The 24,269-nt window shown below is 49.3% G+C and overlaps 1 protein-coding gene across 1 annotated transcript in view; it reads right to left on the bottom strand.

The window, feature by feature from the left end:
- SART1 (spliceosome associated factor 1, recruiter of U4/U6.U5 tri-snRNP) overlaps positions 1-24,269 on the bottom strand; it is a 42,397-nt gene extending 18,128 nt beyond the window's left edge. Inside the window, exons 1-17 of the mRNA XM_070951334.1 lie at positions 23,828-24,269; positions 14,758-14,815; positions 13,391-13,446; positions 11,936-12,062; positions 11,265-11,370; positions 9,249-9,326; positions 7,274-7,373; positions 7,027-7,172; positions 6,136-6,342; positions 5,768-5,886; positions 4,596-4,756; positions 3,305-3,435; positions 2,419-2,589; positions 2,058-2,168; positions 1,614-1,701; positions 1,375-1,465; positions 41-176 (exon numbers count right to left, since the gene is read on the bottom strand). Coding sequence (XP_070807435.1) covers positions 41-176; positions 1,375-1,465; positions 1,614-1,701; positions 2,058-2,168; positions 2,419-2,589; positions 3,305-3,435; positions 4,596-4,756; positions 5,768-5,886; positions 6,136-6,342; positions 7,027-7,172; positions 7,274-7,373; positions 9,249-9,326; positions 11,265-11,370; positions 11,936-12,062; positions 13,391-13,446; positions 14,758-14,815; positions 23,828-24,179 — 2,238 coding nt within the window. The 5' untranslated portion in view covers positions 24,180-24,269. The remainder of the gene's footprint in view (positions 1-40; positions 177-1,374; positions 1,466-1,613; positions 1,702-2,057; positions 2,169-2,418; positions 2,590-3,304; positions 3,436-4,595; positions 4,757-5,767; positions 5,887-6,135; positions 6,343-7,026; positions 7,173-7,273; positions 7,374-9,248; positions 9,327-11,264; positions 11,371-11,935; positions 12,063-13,390; positions 13,447-14,757; positions 14,816-23,827) is intronic.

A 24,269-nucleotide genomic window follows, 5' to 3' on the forward strand; every position in this document is an offset into this window, starting at 1 on the left:
GGAAAAGACCCCTGGGGTGGGGGTGGGGGGTTCCCAGTACCTCCTTGGGTGTGAGTTTGCGTCCTGTCTCGTCCACGTATTCGATCTTCACGTCCGGTTTGTAGCCATCTTTTTCCTTGAAGTCCTGAGTGAATCCCCGATATTCCTCTCGGCGGCTGTATTTATCGTCGATGGCCCTGGGGATGGGACGATAGTCAGCCGTCTCAACTTCCCTGGCCATCCCATTGGCTGAGCCAAGGCAAAGGAGGGAGCAGATGCTGGATGCAACACCCCCTCCGCATAATACACCTCTCATTTCTGTACACACAACGCAGGTATAGTCCTCAACTTACGGCAACAATTGGGAAGAAACTTTCTGTTGCTAACCAAAGGAGGTTTAAAGGAGCGACACCTGATTTTACAACTTTGTTTGCAGTGTTGTTAAAAGTCAGTCACTGCAAGTGAGTCATGGGGTCATTAAACGAATCCGGCTTCCCCCACTGACTTTTTTGGTTGGAAGCTGGCTAGGAAGGTCACAAAAGATGATCATGTGACCCCGGGATGGATGCTGCCACTGTTCTAAATACATGCCGGTTGCCGAGCATCTGAATTTTGATCCTATGAAGACTGTGGAGATGCTGCGTCCAATCTAAGTGTGAGGACCAGTTGTAAGCAGAGGTGGGCTGCACATAATTTAACAACCAGTTCGTCTAGTGCAGAACCTAAAATGTGAGCGTGCGCCTTCCATGCTGCAATTGTTTGCAAATTGCAAACATACAGCAATTTCATGCATGCGGCTTCCAGCACACCTTCTCAGGCAGCTGCGGTGACTAAAGCGGGCGAGGCGCGGAAATCAGCTGGGCTGCGTGGGCAGGGCGAGCGAGCCAGAAAGTGAGATATATAGAACGGGATAGCGCCGGGGCAGGTGGGTGTGCCCAGCCGGTGGTTGGAACTACCGTTTCGCTTGAAACGGTCCAAACCGGCAGCAGCCCAGCTCTGGTTGTAAGTCCCTTTACTCACTGCTGTTTTTAACTTTGAATGGTCCCTAAATGAAGGGTTGTAAGCCGAGGACTACTCCTGGTCCAGCGAGAACCATCTCTGCCCTCTACACTTAACTGTTTACTTAGTTATTTGGCCAAGTGTGGTTAGACACACAAAAGGAATTTGCCTTTTTGTGGAATGACAGAACAGAATAAGCGTACAGCCAATAAAAGGGAGAAGTAGAAAATAATAAAAGAGATAAGTAATAATATCGCATAAATAATAAATGATAAAATAATTTTAAATAATGAAATAATAAATGAATGAATAATGAATATAAATATGAAATGAAATATGAGATGTATGAATCATAAAACGGTGCCAGAAAGACCTTCTCTCTCTATGCCCACTTACATCTTGTCCTCAATGCAATAAACGGCCGAGGGCAGCGACTTGTTGGGCGCCTTCACCCGTGCCACCTTCTGCACCGTGGTCTCCAGCAAGCCTGGTGAAAGAAGACCAAGGGAAAAAACCAGCCAGTATTCCATCCATCCAGCAACGGATCAACCAAGGGAGGGTGGGTGCAGGTTGAGAGAAGGCTGAGCAAGGAAGGGCCTTCTCCTGGTTTGAACCCAGGGCACCCTCCTGCTTACCTTTGTTCTGGCACAGCAACAAAGCGGCGGCCAGGCCCCGGTTGACGATGGGTTCCTCATCCAGGATGGTGGTGGACGAGGTGGAGAACTGCAGACCAGAGGAAGACAGGTTTGATCATGGGTAGCCCTTTAAACAAGCCAACATCAACCTCCAGGTTTCCTTGGCCAGCTGGACCATGGTTGAGGACTCTGAGAGTTGAAGCCATGCATCCAGAGCAGCGTTTCTCAATCTTGGCAACTTGAAGGTGGGTGGACTTCAACTCCCAGAGTTCCCCAGGCAGCAGCAGAGAATTCTGGAAGTTACTCAGCTTAAAGGGGGTGAGATTGAGAAGCAGTGACCTTTAATCTAGCCTAGTGTTTTTCAATCTTGGCAACTTGAAGGTGGGTGGACTTCAATTCCCAGGCAGCCTTTGAGACACCCCCCCCCCCCCAAACCCCACTTACATCCTGCTGGTGCTTCTCTTCATCCAGGTTGACCATGCTCCAGCCAATGTTCTCCTCACCATCCGAGTCGGAGCCTCCGGTGGCTGACCTCTCGTCGTCGCGTTCAAAGTCCTGGGGGTGGGGGTGGGGGGGGAGGAAGGGAGACGTGAGGAAGGGCTGTCGCAAGGACCCTGGCTGGCCACGCAAGGAAACCACTGGTTTGAACCAGCTGGAGCTTCCAGATCCTTTCCAAGGGCAGCCCCATGTGCCACTCACTGCAGTAGTCAAGATGGGAGGTGACTGTGACTAATGCCATGCCGCTTAAAAATGTATCCCTCAGCCCTGCTTTCTAACCTAGTTTCCCCACCCCAGAAGGTTTTACCAGAAGTTCTTCCTGCTCCTCCCGGTTCCCAGCCAGCCCATAGGTGGGGATCTCCCCCAGTGTGCGGCAGAATTCAGAGGTGGCGTTGAAGACAATGGCCCCCTTCTTCTCGAGCTCAGCATCATCCTCCTGGCTCCGGCTGCGCCCCAGGGTCCGCACGATTTCGATCACCTGGAAAGGCCAAGGAAGGGAGGTTAGCCTCCCTTTGTGGATCATCACAGTGTGTTGTAGTCTGTCAGCCACCAGCCCCTGCAGCAGCCAAATCAGAGGAGGAGGAGGAGGAGGAGGAGGAGGCGCGGGAGTCATGGTCAGCATCTGAATCGTGTCTGGAAATTATCAGAATTCTTCCTGGAATCTGCAGCGTCTTCAGTGTGTGTGTGTGTGTGTGTGTGTGTGTGTGTGTGTGTGTGTGTGTGTGTGTCTGCTGCTGGAAGAAAGTGTATGCACCTTCCAGGACTTCCTTTGCAAATGGGGGGGGGGAGGGAGAGAGAGACTGACTGACTGACTGACTGACTGACTGACTCACTCCCGGTGTGTTGGGCCAGTTCAAGGGGAAAGGGAGCAAGCGTCACTTTCCAAAGGACTTAGAGACTTTGCAGCCTGCTATGAAAGAGCGAGAGAGAGAGCGAGAGCGGCTGCTAATGCTCCTAATAAGGGGAACGTTTCATTAATTACAAAGGGTTTTCTGACCCGGCTCCCAAACACAACAAGCTTGTTCAACCAACAGGTCCAACGCACACTTGGGGCAGTTTGAAATGTTGGGAAAAAGGCTCGGGACCGGTGGGAGAGGAGAGCCACTTCGTTGTGCCCCCACTTCACATGGCAAAGGCACCAGTGACTGCCCCACATGGGGGCAGAGCTCTGGCCTTCTTTACAGGCCCCTCACCTTTTCACCACTGTCCTTCAACTGCTGGATCTGCCTCAGCTTCCGCCCCTTCTCCAGCTGTTTCTGCAGCTCCATCTCGGCCTCATCTTCCTCCAGCACAGGGGGAGAGTCGGGGCCTTCCATGGCATCCTCTGGCCACACAGGGAAAGACAGTCCGGTTTGAACTCAACTCTCCTCTCTCCAGCCCTAGAGGGCTCCTCCTTTTAAGTCCAGGCCAGACCCAGACCCTTGTTGCTTTAAAGACCAGCAATGCTCAACAAGGGCTGCCAGAGAGATAATCGTGGCGTCCCCAACAGTGGTGGGATTCAAAAATTTTTACTACCAGTTCTGTAGGCGTGGCTTGGTGGGCGAGGCAGGGGAAGGTTACTGCAAAATCCCCATTCCCTCCCCACTCCAGGGGAAGGTTACTGCAAAATCCCCATTCCCTCCCCACTCCAGGGGAAGGTTACTGCAAAATCCCCATTCCCTCCTGATCAGCTGGGACTCGGAAGGCAGAGAATAGATGGGGGCGGGGCCATCAGACGTGGTATTTACTGGTTCTCTGAACTACTCAAAATTTCTGCTACCAGCTCTCCAGAACTTGTCAGCACCTGCTGAATACCACCTCTGGTCCCCAGTACTTCCTGAGCTTGGCTGTTTTCTTCCAGACATTTCATTATCCAACTAGGTAACACCATCAGTGTGAATGAGTGGTGAGTTTGTCCATTTATATATAGTAGCTTGCCCCGCCAATGTTGGGGGTCGGGGTTGGTTTTTCTCCTTGGAGGTTCCATGTTTAGGCTACTGTTTTCTGCCTCTTTGTCTGGTGTTAACCCCTGCTTATCTAGGTAGGGATATTTCTGGTCTGATGATGTTACCTAGTTGGAAATGTTTGCACAAAGACCAGCGACCTCCAGGGACACCAAAGTTCAACCACAGTTTAACACTGAGCTACAGAGATTGTCCTCTACCGAAAATAGAAGACAATGCCTCCTTCCTTCCCACTAATCAATCATCATCATCATAGCACTTAAACTTATATCCCGCTTCATGGTGCTTTACAGCCCTCTTTAAGCGGTTTACAGAGTTGGCCTCTTGCCCCCAATAATCTGGGTCCTCATTTTATCCACCTCGGAAGGACGGAAGGCAGAGTCAACCTTGAGCCGGTCAGGATTGAGCTGCTGGCAGTCGTCAGAGTCAGCCTGCAATCCTGCATTCTAAGGACTGCGCCATCACGGCTCTTACATCAAGATTTAATCCACTCCAGGTGCCGTCTTGGTTCCCCAAGCATTTTAATTTCAGTGATCCTCACCATCCTCACTGCTGATCTCCATTTTTTCTACACGGATGTCATCTGACTGGATCAGCTGCTCTCCTGCTCCATTTCTGCTGGAGACCAGGGATCCCTCCTCTTCCTCCTCCTCTTCTTCTTCCTCTTTCACAGGCGCCCGCCGCTTACCCCGGCCCCGGGTCCTAGGGAGGCAGGACAAAGTGGGTCAGGCCTAACAAGAAGGGGCTGAAGAAACTTCCCTCCCATGATCAAGATGGGGCTGACCTGGGTTAAGGTCTTAACACCGTAACTGTTCTGACCCAGCTCCCCAAACAGGACAAACCCTCTGAAGTGAACTCAAAGATTCATTGGTCAGGAGCACCAGCAGCCCCAGCAAAATGTTTCTCTCTCAACGCAGACTAATAAGTCTGTCCGACCGGGAGAGGAATAGTTGTCTGCCCCATCTATTCCTCTCCGCCTCCTGCCTTTTATCCCCAGAGCTAGGGTGGGGCTTCGCTAGCAGCGGTGGCTCTTCCGTCCCAAGGACCGGCCCATAGATTTCCACTGCTCTCCTCTCCTCTGCCTTTTGAGCATCCACACATCAGGCACTGGACCCAGCTGTTCCTCCTCTTCCTCATCAGCCACCTCCAGACCTGGGGACTGTTGACTCTCCATCTGAGGGCTGACGGACGGCCCAGGCTCCTCCTCTGTCTCTGTCTCTCTCTCTGCCAGCTCCATTCCCTCTTCCCCCTCAGAGCTCCCAGGTTGCCTTGAGGCTGACCCTGACTCCCACGCCTCCTCCTCCTTCTCCTCTGATTCGGCTGCTGGAGGGGCCGGGGGCCAACAGGCCATAACAGTAACACCTTAACTGCAACCCACACTGGCTCAGGAGGTTGTGTGAACACAGCTGCTGGGATCAAGCATCCACGTGTATGCAAGGGAGAGAATGGCATGGATACACAATTGTTCCCTGCTGCCAGCTTTCTGGCCTGAAGCAACACAACAGCAGGCGTGAAAGGGCAGCTACATAATGGCTGTGTTCACACAGGTTTCACTGTTTACTGAAGATGAGATTATCTCGTGGTCCGATTGTGCAAACTCGAATGTGGGTGAATTTCCAAGACAGGGAGTGGGATTTCAAAGCAGCAGACCCTGGGACTGTTCCTCTGCCCCCCCCCACCCGCCCCCCAGGCAGCCACGTAGCTGACCCTGACCTGGACCCGAAATCCCGCTCGTTGCTCTCGATGCCAAAGGGCAGCAGCTCGTCAGCCTTGACCGGCTTCTCCTTCTTGCGTATCTTCTTCACCCGTCGCCTCGTCTTCTTGAAAGTGGTCTGCAGGCCGGAGGAGGGAGTGGGGGAAAAGGCAGGCTAAGAGTCCAGCAGGACGGTCCCTTTGGCTAGGCCTACTGCTACCCGAACGGCCCCACTGGCCTCCCAGCCCCTCCAAGGTAGGGAACCCAGGCAGCCCGGAATCCCATCCAGGCTGGGCCCCTTTCCCAACCCCACCAGCCCAGGGCTTTTCCTCTGGCTGTCAGCCTCTGGAGTCTGCCTCCCCCAGCACAGGGGGCTCACCCACCCTACCATCTCTTCGGGGGTGTAGTACTCCGAGGCCAGGTGGACGCTGGGCAGGTCCAGCGACTGGGCCCGACTCTGCAGGCTGTCCCGGATGTTCTGCAGCTCCCGTTCCCGGGAGCCGTCCGCCATGCCCACCGCGTCCAGCTTGAAGGACTTCTTCCTCTCCCCTTCGATCTCTTCGTCATACTTGGAGAGGACGCCCTTGTGCTTGAACTGAGGGAAGAAAGCGAGGGTCACAGAGGGTTTTGGGGCGAGGGGCCCAAGGCAACCAGCCGGGCTCTGCCTTTTTGCCCCAAACATGACTGCAAAATGGCGGCTCGGCTGGACACGCAGGCCCTTGGCTGGGCTCACGTAGCAGATCCAGCCAGAAACCACAATTTGCAAACCCCAAAGGCTGGGTTCACACCCAAATTAAACAAACCATGTTATACACAACAATGAATGTTTGACTGTCCCATTAGATCCTGGCAGACGGGATTGGCTGTGGGTTCCCTCTGTGAGGGGCTTACGTTTGAGCCGTTGTGGCGCAATGGTTAGGATGCAGGACTGCAGACTAACTCTCGGCTCACTGCCAGCAGTTCGATGCTAACTGGCTAAAGGTTGACTCAGCCTCCCGTCCTTCCCAGGTCGGTAAAATGAGGACCCAGATTGTTGGGGGCAAGAAGCTGACTCTGTAAACCACTTAGAGAGGGATGTAAAAGCACCATGAAGCGATAAATAAGTCTAAGGGCTACTGCTATTTTCTTTCCTCCCTCCCTCCCTCTCCTGTCTATCAGGGGAATTGTGGGAGTTGAAGTCCACACGTCTTAAAGCGGTCGAAGTGGAGAAACATGATTTACTCCATCAAATTTGTTGAAGCTGCCGGGGACCCTAGGAAGAGGACGGAGGGGGACTTACAACCACCATGTCGTCCACGCTCTCCTCTTCTTCGTAGGGTTTGTACTCCGGCTTCTTTTTGCGCAGCTCCACATTCTTCTTGGCCTTCTCCTTGTCCACCATGTTGACGTTCACCAGAACATCGCCACCTTTCTCCTCCAAGACACCTAAAGGGACGCCAATCCTAGTCAGCTGGAGGAGACCACCAGGTGCCACACCTGCAGGGTCAGCTCTGGAGTGGGGAGGAGAGGCTCTGAGGGGTTCCTACCTTTGTCTTTGAGGGTCAGAATGACCGTCTGCCCTTCCTGGAAGGAATCGATGGTGTGCTCCACAGTCAGGCCTTTGAGATCCTGGGCGCTGTAGCCCATCTGTTGGGAGTCAGAGAGTAGAAACAGGCATCAGAAGGCATGGAGGGAAATCCTCAGCTTGGGGAAGGATAGAAACGGCGGTGGCAAATCAAGGAGCTGCCCAAAAGACGTCCTCAAAAGATTCTTCAGCAGGAAGAATTTATTTTTTAATTTTTATGAATGAATGGTCTTTGTTGGCCAAGTGTTGTGACCCCGACTCCCGAGCCTGTCCTAACAAAGGAAGAGGACTCAGCAGGTGATGGGGAGGAACTGATAAGGCCTCCCTCTCCAGGACCCTCCTCTCTGGCAATGCCTCAGGTTCCATCCGAAGGCCAAGAGGAACAGCCTGGGATATGCCAGGAGGAAAGCATATCGGAACAACAACAGATAGGGAGCGAGGATGATGAATCCTGGCTTGATCCCAGGCAGCATCGGAGGGAAAAGCGTGCGCAGCAACGAAAGAGGCGTGGGAGGGCCAGAGATTGAGCTGAGTCACTGAGCCACACCCCACAAGGAATAAAAGTGGGTGGGATTGCTCTTCAGGCTTTGTGACGGTCAAAGTTAAAAACCTGAGAGTCACATCGCGTTACCTGAAATCTGGCTTGTGCATATTTGGATTGGACCTTGGCTAACTCTTGCTTCGTGGATTACTTTTTGCTACTGAACCGGACTGAGGATAAACTCTCTCTTACTGACTGTGAGTGAAAACTGACTTGGCAGGCATTTCGCAGTTTACTGCCAAAACTCTTACTTGCAAGGGTTTCTAGTCTGATTGCTCAATAAAATCTTGGCAGGCGTGCCTGGTTGTGTGTTTGCCTGTGTGGGGAAGGGGGACAGAACACCAAGTGTGATTGGACATACAAGCAGTGGTGGGTTGCCCCCGGTTGTGAACTGGTAGTAAAACTGGTGGGAGGCTCCGCCCACTGACCCAGACATCATATGTGATCTGCACATGCGCAGAAGAGCGCCTACGGGTGCAATGCGAACTGGTAGTAAAGGTAAGTAGAACCCATCCCTGCATACAAGGAATTGGCCTCTGGTGTATAAACTCTCAGTGTACGTACAAACAACAAAGTAATAGATCACAAGACACCAATAGGAGAAGGTATTAGGAAAGAGGAGAAGGATAATAGTGATACAGCCCTACTACATGAGTAAAAATCCTTAGGCTGTTGGAAGTAGGTGTTCAGCAGAGTGATGGTACGGAGGGAAAAAACTGCCTTTGTGTCTTGTATCCCACCTTAATTATTTTTACAAATGACTCAAGGTAGCGAATATATCCAACACTCCTTCCTATTTTTCACACAACAACCCTGCGAGGTGGGTTGGCCAAGAGAGGCGTTCTTTACGTCTGACAGGTAGATTGTAACACCATTCTGAGGCCTCCTGTCTAAAGCATATCTGGAACGGCTCAAGCTGCCCTTTATTTGTCCCTTGGATCTAGAGAGCGGACAACAAGAAGGAGAAAGCCCTCGAGTAAATTTTCTTCGCAGAGGTGAAGGCGAAAAGCGCCTTTGCCAACTGAAGAGTCAATTCAATCCAGATTTTTGCTTAGCGTCATGGTCGCTAAGCGGATCGCACTTGACTTGACTCGATTTTACAATGCCGGTGTCATTGTGGTCATTGAGTGAATCACGGTGTCAATAAGCAAAAAGGACACAAATTGCAGTAACATGACCGTGAGATGCTACCACCAGTTGTAAAGGTGGAGCCACTTGTCAGGTGCCCAAAATATGATCATGCAACCACTTGGGCCATGTGAGTGTAGGGCGTGTGTGTATCAGTTGCCACTTGGAGGAAGGGTTGCAAGTAACTTTTGGGAGGTCCATCGTAACTTTGAACAGTCGTTAAGCGACCATTCGTTAAATGAGAACGGGGCTTTCTTCCACTTCTTACCTTCTTCTTCTGCCCAAATTCCTCCTCCACGAGGTTGCTGATGCCGAATTCCTGGTCCATCTCCTCCAAGAGCTTGGCCTGTTTGAGGAACACAAAACATGAGTGGTGGGGAGGGGCTGTTCCAAGCATCCTGAGGAAGGTGTTGCAGTGCGTGCTCAACTTAGGATCACAATTAGGACTGGGACATCTATCACTCAAAATGTCAGCTGCCCCAGCTTGATTAGTTAAGAAAAGAGAGGCTTTCAAGGCCGTGCTTTGCAAAATGTTAAACTGTGCTAAAGCCAAGTGGTTGCAGTAGAAGCAAAGCCGGATCTAAGGTTTTCGCGTCCAAAGCATCTGGTTAACTTTTCCCTTGTTTCCACCTTCAGCCTGTTCCTGTCTTTGAGGGCTGTTTGGTTCTGCGTTCCACAGTGAGACCCTGGAATGGCCGGCTTTCATGGGGGGGTGGGGGGGGGGGTTCCGATGCTTAGTTTTGATTCCTCTCATGCTGCTAACCCCTCCCCCCCTTATCCCACCCTGCAGCTCTCCCTGCACCCCGCAAGGATGGAAGGCTGCTAGCAGGCAATGCACAGTGTAGGAGGATGGCAGTCCTGACAAAGGCGAAGTGCTAAAGTGAGTCATCAGCTAAACGGATCTCATTTTATCACCTGTTTTTGCCACGGTCATTAAGTGAATCACACCAGTCATTAAGTGAATCATGCATTCGCTAAGGAAAGTCGGCTTTCCCCATTGACTTTGCTTGTTGGAAGCCGGCTGGGAAGTTGAATAATCATGATCCCAGGTAACATTGGGATGCTGCAACAGTCGTAAATATATGCAGCGGACAAACCTCTGAAGTTTGATCAGGTGGCCACAGGGATGCTGCAACGGTCGTAAGTGTGAGGAATGGTCATACATCCCTTTTTTCAGCACCGTTGTAACTTCAAACAGAAGCTAACTGAATGATTGTTAAGTCAAAGACTGCCAGTAGGAGTTTAATTTGGGGAAGTGCAACAGAGGCAGTCCTTGACTTACAACAAACAGTTCCTTTGGTGACCGTTTGAAGTTCCAACGGTGCTGGAAAAAAGTGATCAGTCCTCCCACTTAAGACCACTGCAGCATCCCCATGGTCATGTGATCCAAATGTGGGCGCTCGGCAACTGGCATGTACTTATGACGGTTGCAGTGTCCCGGGAGGGTCATGTGATCCTGTTTTGGGACCTTCTGACAATCAAAGTTGGTGGGAAGCTGGATTCACTTAATTGTGTCACTAATTTAGCAGTAATTCACTTAACAACTGTGGCAAGAAAGGTGGTAAAATGGGGAAAAACTCACTGGACAGCTGTCTTGCTTAGCAATGGAAATTTTGGGCTCACTTGTAGCCATAGGTCGAGGATTACCTGTGGATAAGCAATTCTCGGTCCTGGGGCAGAGCGCTGACCCGTTCTGGGTTCCTCACCCCATCTAAAGTGGAGAACATGCTGCCCCCCAAGTTCTTCAGGAATGGCTGAAAGTGACACTCCTGAAGGACACTCAGCCCTCACTTTCAAGACTGATGGCAGCCACTATAGAACAGGGGCCTCAGCCATAGCTACGTTAAGACTTGTAGACTTCCAACTCCCAGAATTTTGGGGGTTGATGTCCACAAGTCTTACAGTTGCCATGGTTGGAGACCCTTGCTGTAGAACAGGGATTCCCAACCTTTTCTATACCCCTAGAACACTTCTGATATATTCTCGCACCCCTTTGCAAAAGTAACCACCAGGTATGAGTTATGCATGTACACTTTTATGCATATATGAATTATGTATATACATTATAATTTTGAAACTTCTAAGCCCAAGTTTTTGCACCCCCTGGAATCTTGTCTCACGCCCCCGGCTGGGCACCCCTGCAGTAGAATCATAGAATCCTAGGGCTGGAAAGGGACCTTGGAGGTCTTCTAGTCCAACCTCCTGCTCAAGGCAGGAGACCTCATACGGTTGTCCAATCTTTTCTTGCAAACCTCCAGGGATTAAAAAAGCTACCGACACCCACCCTCTTCTCTGCCATCTCTTTCTCCAACTGCAGCTTCCGGCTTCTCTCAATCCAGGCAGCCGTGTCGTCCAGCCAGGGGTCATCTTCGCCCAGGGATTTGACTTTCCTAAAGACACAAAGATAGCAGCCTCTTACGGAAAGCTCTGGTCCTGGCACTGAGATGAATTCCAGAAAACAGATCTGGATAAGAAACAACATACGTATAGTAAGCCAACCACAGGCAGTCCTCCACTTACAGCAGTTTGTTTAATGACCGTTCAAAGTTACAACGGCACTCAAAAAAGTGGCTTACAACGGTTTTTCACACTTATGACCATTGCAGCATCCCCCCCCATGGTCATGTGATCAAAATTCAGGCGCTTGGCAACTGACTCATAGTTATGACTATATGTCCCGGGGTCGCATGACCCCCTTTCTGACCAGCAACCTTCTGACCAACAAAGTCAATGGGGAAGCCAGATTCACTTAACAACCGTGTGACCAACTTAACAACTGCAGTGATTCACTTTACAACCGGGGCAAGAAAGGTTGTAAAATGGGGCAAAATTCCCTTAACTAATGTCTCGCTTAGCCATATAAACTGTGGGCTCAATTGTGGTTGTAAGTTGAGGACTGCCTGTAATTTAGAAGCCATCTTCAAATAGTCAAATAGTGAAGAGTCGAAAGGCTACCCAAGTTTCTGATTTAAAAGCCGCTTCTCCTTGGCGGCAGCTAGTTTCTCCCGGATCTCCTCTCGCTGCCTGAGGGCGATCGGGTTGATGACCTCCGCAGCCACCGGGTCCTCCTTGCTGCCAGTCTCTGCAGGGGGAGGAGAAGACAATAGGGAGACCAAGACTTTACTCTGAGCTGGACCAGCTTAAAGGAACACTAAAGCCAGTGGTGGGACTCAGACGGTTCAGGCAAACTGGTGGCTGGCTCCGCCTCTCCCCTCCCCTTCCAAGAGTCCCCACGTGCCCCATTTTGGTTCCCAGGTAAGTGCAGGGAAGCCTCCTAGGCCCAAAATGGGGCGTGGGGGGTGGACGACCGGTCCCCCCGCCACGGCCCATTTTTCCTCCGTGTGTGTGTGTGTGTGTGTGTGTGTGTGTGCAGGAGGCCGAGTGCTGCATGTCACACACCCACCATGGCCATGCCCACCCAGCTGGTCCTTAGGGCAGAGAACCGGTTGTTAAATTATTTGAATCCCACCACTGGATGGAACCCAGCACTGTCCAAACTCCACGAGACGCAAAGACACAAGCTGTTAGGCTCAAGGACAAAGTAAGTCAACCAAACTCTGTTTTTATAGCAGCCGTCTCTGCAAACGCCCAGGCCTTTAACTGTGGCTCTGTTCCCAAACAAGGAAATCAGTTTTGCCTCAGCTGCTTTGTGAACTCAGCTTGTATCCTCTGCCACAGGGCAAAGAGGTGAGGTTTAACAGGAACAGAGGTGAGCCGTTTAACAGGAAACGGGATATGGAGACTTCTAACCTTCTGTCGAGAGGTTTTCTTCTTTGCTTTTACTTCCTTGCCTTTCCACTTTAAAGCGGGCGTCCCAACGGTGCTATTTTCAAAAAAGCACCTGGACTTTCTTGCTTTGCTTTGAAGATGTTTCACTTCTCATCCAAGAAGCTTCTTCAGCTCTGACTGGATGGTCACTTCTCATCCAAGAAGCTGAAGAAGCTTCTTGGATGGGAAGCGAAACATCTTCAAAGCAAAGCAAGAAAGTCCAGGTGCTTTTTTGAAAAAAGCACCTTTGGGACCTGGATGACGGAGAATCTCCATAGACATTTAAAGTGAGCAGTTAAAAAAAGAGAACACTGGCAATTCTAGAAGCCCTTGACTGATTTTACAAGGAAAGCAACTGAAAGCAGAATGAAGTGGTCCAGCCCAGACCCAAAGTTGTTCCCAGTTTAGTGAGAAAATCTGTTAAATGGCTGCTGAAGAAGCAGAGAAAATACCCCATGAAAAAATTCCTACAAGCTCTAAAGGAAGATTTTTGCTACCACGCAGTAAAAAAAATCAGGGATACTCCATCTTGGGTTAGATGAAATAGTGCAGGATTTGTCACAGGTATCTGAAGAACATAAGCAGAAGACAAATGAACCGAAGTTTCGGTGGCAAAGGACAGAAGATGGAAGGCCAACCTACCTTTTTTGATTGTGTGGATCTCCAGAGGCTTCAACCCAAGTTTAGCTCGAAGTTTACTATCGGGAGAGAGAGAGAGGGAGAAAAAAGCAACAAAATGCATGTAATTTTGTGTACTTGTTGTTGAACCAGATAACAGAATCTCTGTGGGGTCCCTGGTGCTTCCTGAGTTGGGTTGTTTTCTTGAAAACATTTCATTTCCCAACAAGATAACACCATCAGTGCTAGGAGGAGGTGGGGTTTCATCAAACACATGCACAAAGCGAACCGGTAGTAAAGCCGGTTAGAACCCGCCACTGCCTTCAAGCACTGATGATGTTCCTTAGTTGGGTCATGAAATGTCTTCAAGGAAACAATCAAGCTCAGAGAGCATCAAGGACACCCACAGTCCTTCTCCTCTCCTCCGCAAACCCCAGTTCTAGCATTGATGATGTTACCTAGTTGGGTCATGAAATGTCTGCAAGGAACCAACCGAGCTCAGGGAGCACCAAGGACCCACAATCCTCCTCTTGTCCTAAACCTACCCTCCCTTCTAGCACTGATGATGTTCCCGAGTTGGGTCAGGAAATGCCTGCAAGAAAACCACCAAGCTCAGAGAGCACCAAGGACCCCCCAGTTCAACCTTGACCTACGAATCTTCTCTTCTATTGGAACAGAATCTCGTCAGATGAAGACAGATCTCAAGGTGACTAAAGGAGCTAGTCAGACTTTTTTTTTTATAAAAAAGTAACAGATTTCTGTGAGAAAATCCAAGACCATTCTTACGGTCTTTCAGGAAAAGGATTGAGCTTGGAGGTGGGAAGTACCGTATTTTTGGGATTATAAGACACACTGTTTTCCCTCCTAAAAGAGGCTGAAATTTTGGGTGCATCTTATACTCCGAATGTAGCTTTTTCGAAGCTTTTTTTTCAGCCCTAAGGAGGCGCTAGCGAGTGAAGCAAACTCCATGGTTTGCCTGCTTTTCTCATTGTTTCTCCCTCCAAAGGGCAGTTGTGCTCTAGAAGCGGTTTTTTATCCCCAAGCAGGGGATAAAAATTAGCAAACTAATGTGGTGAAGTTGACCAGACTAAGGACGCTAGCCAGATGAATTCTTGGTAGGCAGATTTTTCCCCCCATTTTCTTCCTCAAAAACTAAGCTGCATCTTATACTCTGGTCGGCAGCCGCTTTTCCGAAGTGCAGATAAGCAGCCTCTGCTCCCCTCTTCTCTTCCTCCCATTGCCACCAACTGCACCCCAGACTGACCCATTCCTGAAGCCCCATGTGGATTTGCTGCCAGCCTGATCCCCGCAGCCCCCGTAAGCTTGCAGAGAATTTAGCTACAAGAAGGATGGGTGGAATGCCAATTTCCCAATGAATTTAATTCACTCACTTTGTCTCCTCAATGCTGAGCGAAGCGTCTCCTCCGGAGGATGACTTCGAGCTAACAGCTATTTGGGAATGAAAACAGGAAGAGAAATTAGTCAGCACCCAGTAAGTGAGTTGTGAGTTGGCAACTATCTCATGGTGGGTTTTTTGCATAACTTGATCCCCAAAACAATCAGATTTCAGTTTCTTTTGGGAGTTTTGAGAATGAGCTAGTCTGAAGAGAAAACCACAATGCTTGCACAGTTGGCACCTTGGATACATCCACCAAGGAAATCATTCTGAAACAGGTGTCCTACCTGAGGAATTACAATGCAATTTGAATATTCAATTTTAAAGGCTAGGAATATTCTCAGTTCAGCAACCTCTTCCACAGTTTAATTAATTTAATTTATCAGCACACCAGTTTTGATTGCACACACTGATTCGCTCAAATCCACTTTGGCTGTCAATTTAGATCTTGCAGTATAAGCTGGAATTTTCGCAGCACGGAATGTTTTAAGCTGACAAAGGCAAACTCAGGGATGAAAATAGGTCCCGCCCCAAAAAAACAGGAGTGGGGAAGGGTGGGAGGGACTTTACAACCCGTGGACATGGCTGGCTCAGGAATTCTGGGAGTTGCAGTCCACTATTTATTTATTTACTTATTTATTTATTTATTTATTGAATTTGTATACCGCCCTACTCCCGAAGGACTCAGGGCAGTGAACAGCCATGGAATAAAACATATAAATACAAAATTTAAAATAGATTAAAACAAATTAAATAATTTGGCTGAACAAATTTAAAACCCCAATAGTTTTAAAACCAGATTTAAAATTTCCATATAAAAAGGGGACAGACTTAGGTCAGGCCGGCTTGATGAAATAGGAAGGTCTTAAGCGCGCGACGGAAGGTACGCAGATCCGGGATCCTCCGTATGTCCGGGGGGAGCTCGTTCCACATAGTAGGTGCCCCCACAGAGAAGGCTCTCCCCCTGGGGGCCGCCAGTCGACATTGTTTGGCCGACGGCACCCGGAGGAGCCCCTCTCTATGGGAGCGTACTGGTTGATGGGAGGCTATTGGTGGTAGCAGGCGGTCCCGTAAATAACCAGGTCCCAAGCCATGGAGCCCTCTAAAGGTGATAACCAAAACCTTGAAGCGCACTCGGAAGACCACCGGGAGCCAGTGCAGCTCGCGCAGGAGAGGTGTTACATGGGAGCGCCACGTCGCTCCCGTCACCACCCGTGCGGCCGCACTCTGCGCCAGTTGGAGCCTCCGAGTGCTCCTCAAGGGGAGCCCCATGTAGAGAGCGTTACAATAGTCCAGACAGGAGGGGACGAGGGCATGAGTGACCGTGCGTAAGGAGTCCCGATCTAGAAAGGGACACAACTGGCGAATCAGGCGAACCTGATGAAAAATCCTCCCGGTCACGGCCGTCAAGTGCTCTTCTAAAGACAGCCGTGAGTCCAGGAGGACACCCAAGTTGCGAGCCCTTTCCGTGGGGGCCAATGATTCGCCCCCAATAGTCAGCGATGGCACCAGCTGACTATATCGGGACGTCGGAAACCACAGCCACTCGGTCTTGGATGGGTTGAGCCTGAGCCTGTTCCTCCCCATCCAGATCCGTACGGCCTCCAGGCACCGCGATATCACTTCAAGGGCATCGTTGGGGTGGTCTGGGGTGGAGATGTACAGCTGGGTGTCGTCAGCGTACTGATGGTACTCCACCCCGAAACCACGGATGATCTCACCCAGCAACTTTACATAAATGTTGAACAAAAGGGGCGAGAGGACCGATCCTTGTGGCACCCCACATATAAGGGGCCTCGGGGTCGACCTCTGCCCCCCCGTCAACACAGACTGCGACCGGTCGGAGAGAAAGGAGGAGAACCACCGTAGTACGGTGCCTCCCACCCCCAACTCTTCCAACCGGTGCAGCATGATACCATGGTCGATGGTATCAAAAGCCGCTGAGAGATCTAACAGGACCAGGACAGAGGAGCACCCCCTGTCCCGAGCCCTCCAGAGATCATCCACCAACGCGACCAATGCCGTTTCCGTGCTGTACCCAGGCCTGAAGCCCGACTGGAACGGATCTAGATACGTCGTTTCATCCAGGTACTGGGGGAGCTGTCGTGCAACCACACTCTCAACAACCTTCGCTACAAAACGAAGGTTGGAGACTGGACGATAGTTAGCCAATACTGCCGGGTCCAGGGAAGGCTTCTTGAGGAGAGGTCTCACCACCGCCTCTTTCAAGGCGGCGGGAAAGACACCCTCGCCCAATGAAGCATTTATAATCCCCTGGAGCCAGCCTCGTGTCATCTCCCATCCCAAAGGAGCCATAGTTGCCCACCCCTTTTCTTCCCTCAACTGCCTTTGAGCACAGCCTCAGTGACTTAAAACCACTTTCCCATAATGGGATTTGGCTCATGGGAGAAGATGAGTATTTGCCACCATCATTTTTAATGCAAAAACAATTTTTTAAAAAAGAATTACAGTAGAATGAGCTGGGTGGGACCTTGGAGGTCTTCTAGTCCAGCCCCCTGCTCAAGTAGGAGAACCTATGCTATTTTAGATAAGTGACTGTCTAGACTCTTCTTAAAAACCTCCAGTGTTGGAGCACCCACGATTTCTGGAGGCAATTTAATTTAACATAGCAATAGCATTTAGACTTACATAAATGCTTCCCAGCCCTCTCTAAGCAGTTTACAGAGTCAGCCTTTTGCCCCCAACAATCTGGGTCCTCATTTTACCTGCCTGGGAGGGATGGAAGGCTGAGTCAACCTTGAAATTTAATTTAATATAGTATACAACAGAGACAAGTGCAGACAGTCCTTGACCTATGACCACAATTGAGCCCAAAATGTCTGTTGCTAAGTAAGACTGTTGCTAAGTGAGTTTTTCCCCATTTTACAACCTTGCTTGCCGCAGTTGTTAAGCGAATTACTGCAGCTGTAACGTTAGTAAAACGGCTGTTAAGTGAATCCGGTTTCCCACATTGACTTTGCTTGTCAGGAGGCCGCAAAAGGGGATCACTTGACTGCCCACCCCCCTCCCCGGGAGATACTGCGACCGTCATAAGTACACACCAATTGCCAAGCGTCCAAATTTTGATCACATGACCATGGGGATGCTGCAAAGTTATGTGAAAGACGGTCGTAAATCACTTTTTTTCAGTGCCGTGGTAACAGTCACCGAACAAACTATTTGTAACTTGAGGACTACCTGTAACCAGAGGTGGTAATCAGCGGTTTGTACTGGTTAAGCCGAACCGGTAGCGGAAATCGTGTGTGAGCCCGCCCACCTGCCCCGGCTCTATGCCATCTATTGAGGCATGTTTTTGAGGCTGGGCGCAGGTGTGGAAGGCGTGCAAGTGCACCGAACTGGTGGTAAGAATATTGGAAACCCAAAGCTGCCTGTAACATCCTGGAATATTTACAGATAGTTCAATTCCTGTTAACCTCCAAATCAGAGGTCTTCAAACTTCAAGCTATGCTGATTGGAGAATTCTGGGAGTTGAAGTCCACAAGTCTTAACGCTGCCAAGTTTGAAGACCTCTGCTTCAGATTAATCTGGCTCGTTCAAAATTCAGGAATTCTGTGGAAAATGGGAGCATAAATCCTCTGATTTATTTATTTATTTATTACATGTATTTATATGCCACCATTCTCCCGAAGGACTCAGGGTGGTGAACACAAGTTAAGAAACAAGTACAATAAAATCATTATTTAATCCAAATAATTAATTAGTAGTAAATAATAAAGCTCGGAATCAGTCTCAGCCTATTTATTTGAAAAGCCAAGTCTTCAAGTCCCGACGGAAGGAGCGGAGATCAGGAGCCGTCCGGAGCTCAGTAGGTAATTCATTCCAGAGGGTGGGAGAACCCACAGAGAACGCCCTACCCCTGGGCACAGCAAGGCGACATTGGCTCGCCGTCGGAACCCTGAGGAGAGCGGCCCTATGTGAGTGAACAGGACGGTGAGAGGCAGGCAGGAGAAGGTCATGCAAATATCCCGGACGTAAATCATGAAGGGCCTTATAGGTGAGGACTAGCACCTTGAAGTGGACCCAGAGAACCACTGGTAACCAGTGCAGCTCACGCAGGAGGGGTGTTATATGGAACGAGGGGCTCCCATGCAGCTGCATTCTGGATCAGCTGGAGTCTCCGGGTGCATCCCAGGGGCAGGCCCATGTAGAGGGAATTGCAGTAATCCAAGCGGGAAGTAACCAGGGCATGAGTGACTGTGCGAAGGTCATCTCGGTCCAGGAAAGGGCGCAATTGGCGCACCAGGCGAACCTGTGCGAAGGCCCCCCTGGTCACGGCCGTTAGATGGTCTTCTAGGGATAGCCGAGCATCCAGGAGGTCACCCAAGTTGCGAGCCCTATCAACGGGTGCAAGTTTTTCCCCATCTATCAAAAGTGATGGAGCCTCTGAAACCCGAGATGCCGGCATCCACAGCCACTCAGTCTTAGAGGGATTGAGTTTGAGTCTGTTTCTGCCCATCCAGGCTCGTACCTCCTCCAGGCAACGGGACATCACGGAAAGGGCATCTCTGGGGTGGTCTGGGGTGGAGATGTCTAATTGGGTATCATCAGCATATTCATGATATCTCACCCCAAAGCCATCATAAATCCTCTGATGCCACCTGTCTGAAGTCAGAAGCGAGTCCTTGTGCATTTCCTGGGAAAAGAAGGGGAGGGAGAGCCCTCTGGCATCCCAAGTGCCAGGCACTTACATCCTGGTCAATAATTCATGAGCATCTTTGCACACAAAGGCATAATGGAGCCTCCTCTAAGATAATAGAGGCTCCCAAGAGCTTGTCTCAGGGGGAAAAAAGTGAGGCTTCAGCAAGTAGCTGGAGAAAGACGACTCGGCTGCTTTCAATAGGATTTGCAGAAATAAATCCATTTGGAAAGTGTGCAACTCAATATGCTGTGGGAACTCAACCAAGTCCTGGATAGTAAGGACTTTAAGGCTAAGCAGGGGGTGTGAACCTGGGATCCAAAGGAAATACAAGAAGTCCTCGACTCACACAATGGCAATTGAGCCCCAAATTTATGTTGCTAAATGAAACATTTGTGAAATGAAATTTCAGGCCCTTGGGGCTGCCCTGGAAACAGCAAAGGACCAGCCTGTGGTACCTCTGCCAGTGGAAACAGAGCCCAGGAGGCTGCGAACTGCCCTCCTGAGCTCTGTTTTCGGTGGCAGAGGGTTGCAGGAGGCAGTTGCAGCCGAAAATGGAGCTCGGGAACTCGTTTCTGCTGGCAGAGCACTTGGCCCACCACAGGCACCCACGACACAGGTGACATCGATCTGGTCATGCCCACTCCGGCCACATCCACCCTGAGTTCAAACACAACCCAGATGCGGCCCTCAATGAAATTGAGTTTGACACCCCTGATGCACGATGACTCCGAGCAGTGTACAGCAATTAAAAGCCACAATTAAAAGCCACAAAGCCACAAAGAAAAATCATGGAGTGTGAGGAAATGGATAAGCTTACGAAGGAGATACAAAAAAAAAGAGGAAACAGAACACTACCTAGTCTGGGAGAGATGGTATAAATGGTTGGAGGAAAAGGGAAAAAAGGACATGGAAAGATTAACTAACGGTTGAATTATGAGAAATATAAGAACAAATGGGAAGAAACAAAAATTGTGGAAAGGAAATTGGGGACACGTTTATGTCTAATGTAAATAAAACAATTAGAATAATAAAATATATTATAGTGGTATATATTAGAAATATATGTGTAAAAGATATACTAGGATAAGAGAGAGAAAATGTATAAGTATGGATTACTGATGCGAAATTGTTAAAAAGAAGAAAGGGTTAATATTTCTTTTTTGTTTTTTTTAAAAAACTGTTTAATAAAAATATTTTTTTTAAAAAGCCACAATTAAAACTCCCCACCAACCTCACCTGCCTCTTTCAAACAAGCCAGTTGATTGGCTCCGTATCAACCGTGTATGAGTGTGTCTGTGTGCGTTCATAAATCTGCTGACAGAGCACGGTGGGGGCCATCTTATCTCTGGGGGAGGGACATGCCAGAGGGAGGGAGCCACTATGGTGAAGACCCTCTTTTCTTGCCCTATGAGATGTGTTTCCTTAATAGGTGGGACCCTCAACGCATCCTGCCTTTGTGCTCAGGTGAGCCAGGCCTAGAGGCAATTCCTCAAATAACCTGGCCCCAAGACACATAGAGCAGGGGTGTCAAAATCACAGCCCATAGGCCAGATGTGTCATGCGCTGGCCACGCCCACCCATTTTAGCGAAGGGGGGGAAATCGCGATATGTCATGTGACAATGTGAGTTTGACACCCTGGATGTAAGTAGGGCTTTAAAAGTGATAAATCAGCACCTTAAATTGTACCCAGAAACAAACTGGCAACCAGGGTGGATAAAAATCAATGATTATTTTTTACAAAAAAAATAAAAAAATCAGATTTTTAAAAAAATTAAATCAGATTTTTTTAATTTTAATTTTAATTTTTTATTTTTTTTATTTTAAATTTATTTTAATAAAATGCTTTTTGGAGTAAAATCTATCTAAAGAATAGTTTTCTATTTAAGATACATTAATAATTTAGTTTATTCAGCATGAAATGGAGCTTAGTTATGTAGCATGAGGCTGCATATTCTGCAAAATTTACAACTCATTCAATGAATCCAAACTCTGCAAGCTAAATAGGAAACCTTAATTTTGTTTGCAAATAATAATATTAAAGATTCTAGGTATCAGCAAGAATGAGTCCTTACATTTAAAGAGCACCTGTCATTTCAGATCCATCATGGCGGTGCCTGTTAGCGGGCATCCACTCACCTGCTGCCTGCCATGTGATGCCCTCAGCTTGTTGTGTCACTGCCACAACACCCGCTGTCCCATTAAAGTGAATGGGACTGTTGGTGAGTCAAATCAAGCCTTTTTACTAGTGATTTAAGTCACAATTTAAATCGTGACTTAAATCAACTTGATTTAAATTTAAATTGGTTGCTGGCAACCAATACAGCTCCCTCTACAGAAGTGCAAATTTGGGACTCACAAAAAACTATGCCAGATGCTGCATTTTGAGCCAACTGAAGCTTCCGGATACTCTTCAAGGGCAGCCCCAGGTAGAGGGCATTATAATAGTCCAAATGAGAGATCATGAGAGCGGCCTATTGGCCCAGCTAAGAGTTACAGCTAAAGCACTTTCACCAGGCCTCGTACGCACGAGAACATTTTTCTCTGTGAGTCAGCCAATTCATTAATGCATCAGCACGACCGGAGAGCAGTCAAATCAACATATGCAAAGCAGTTAACAATTATACCTGACCAGAAAAATGGCAAGCAACTTTCTTGCAATTGCAGTTCCTAATGATGCCTTAGGGCGGGGATCCCCAAACTTGGCAACTTTTAAGACTTGTGGAGTTCAACTCCCAGAATTCCTCAGCCAGTGCAATCTGGGAGTTGAAGTTCACGAATCTTAAAGTTGCCAAGCTTGGGGTCCCCGTTGCCATGGGGCGACCCCTAAATCTTTCTTCCATCAGCCACTTTTTGATCTATCTATTCATTGCTGATTCTCAGCCATTGATCCTCTTGCTTTCCAAATAATAATAATAATCATCACAAAGAGCAAACGCAAGAAAAAAGTCATTCTCACAGCTTTGAAATCAGGGGAGGGTAGAGCAGCTGCAACCCTCCTCAAGGAGCAAGGCTGGCCGGGGAATTCTGAGAGTTGAAGTCCATCATCTTAAGGTTGCCAAAGATGAGGAAAAAGGGCTGTAGGCAGTGCTTCATAGGACACCAACAGAAGAGGTCCATCAATCTAATAAATCACACACAGGTAGTCCTTGACTTACAGCAGGTCGCTTAGTGAACATTCAAAATTACAACGGAGCTGGAAAAAGTGACTTATGACCTTTTTCACACTTACGACCATTGTGACATCACCATGGTCCCATGATCAAAATTGAGACACTTGGCAACTGATTTGTATTTACAACGGTTGCAGTTTCCTGGGGGTCATATGATCTGCCTTTGCAACCTCCTGGCAAGGGAAGTCAGTGGGGGAATCCATTTAAAAAATCATGCTATTAACTTAACAATTGCATTGATTCACTTAACAACTGGGGCAAATTAACAAATGTCTCACTTAGCAGAAATGGTGGGCTCCATTGTGGTTGGAAGTTGAGGACTACCTGTATAACCGATGACAATTCCAATCATCCCTCGAGGCAAAGCAACGCTAACACACAAGCCATTTGGATAGGTACAACAATTCATTTAGTGACCATTTGAAGTTGCAATAGCTTTGAAATGACTTCTGTTTTTCACAGTTACGACTGTTGCAGCATCTACATGATCAGGTGATCAAAACTCACGACATTTAGCAACTGACTCATGCAGTGTCCCGGGATCTTGTGATCCCATTTTGTAATCACCTGACAAGCAAACTCAATGAGAAACTAGATTCACTTTACAACTGTGTTACCAACTTAGCAACTGCAGTGATCCACCTGACAACTGTAGCCAGAAAAGTGGTAAAATGGAGCAAAACTCACTTAACAACTGTCTCGGTTAGCAACAGATCTTGGGCTCAATTTTGGCCGTAAATTGAGGACTACCTGTAATTGTGCAGATACAGATAAACGACTTTGTTTAGCAACCATTCAAAGTTGCAACGGCACTAAAAAAGACGACTGACAACCATTCCTCACACTTGCAACCTTCATAGCATCCTTATGGTCATGTGATCAAATTCGGGCTACTTGGCAGCTGACTCACATTTATGATGGGTCGTAATGTCTGCGGGGGCGGGGGGGGGCATCTGATCCCATTTTGCGACCTTCTGACAATCGTGGTCAATGGGAAAGAAGCCAGATTCACTGAACAACCAGGTTATTGACTCATCAACGGCAGTGATTCACTTTACGACAGCGGCAGAAAAGGTCGTAAAACAGGGCAAGACTCAACTTATCCACTGTCTCGTTTAAGGATCAAAACGTTGGGCTCAATTGTGACCTTAAGAGGATTGCCGATACTCCCTGCCCGTTCACGTCATCCCTGCGAGGTAGGCCGCCCCCCACTCTCCCCCCTCCAGAGTCGCACCTGCGCCCTCGTGGCCCTCCTCCCGCTTCTCTCTCTGGCTCCGCCGCCCCGTCTCGCCGTCCTGCCCGGCGGCGGCGCTGCTGCGGCTGCCCCGGGTGGAGGAAGAGGAGGCGGCCTCATCCCCGCCGCCGCCGCCGCCCCGCCGCCCGCTCCGTTCGCCCCGGCTCCGGCTCCTCTTGCTCCGCCGTTCGCTGCCGCCGCCTCCGCCGCCGCGGTGCTTGTGCTTCTTGTGCTCCCGGTGGCGGGACGAGGAGGAGGACGCGGCGCCGGCCGCCGAGGAAGACGAGGCCGCGGGCGGCGCGGAGTCCTCGGTGGCCTCGCTGCGGTCGCGGTGCCGCTTGGAGGAGCCCATTGCGAGAAAATGGCGGCTCCTCCTCCCGCACCCCACACACACACCGCCGAAGACCGCGCAGAACGGCGCTTCCTCGTTGCCGGCAGACCA

This window comes from Pituophis catenifer, unplaced genomic scaffold (assembly GCF_029215685.1).
Source record: "Pituophis catenifer annectens isolate HBS135680 unplaced genomic scaffold, rPitCat1.0.hap2 SCAF_10, whole genome shotgun sequence".
NCBI classification, from domain to species: domain Eukaryota; kingdom Metazoa; phylum Chordata; class Lepidosauria; order Squamata; family Colubridae; genus Pituophis; species Pituophis catenifer.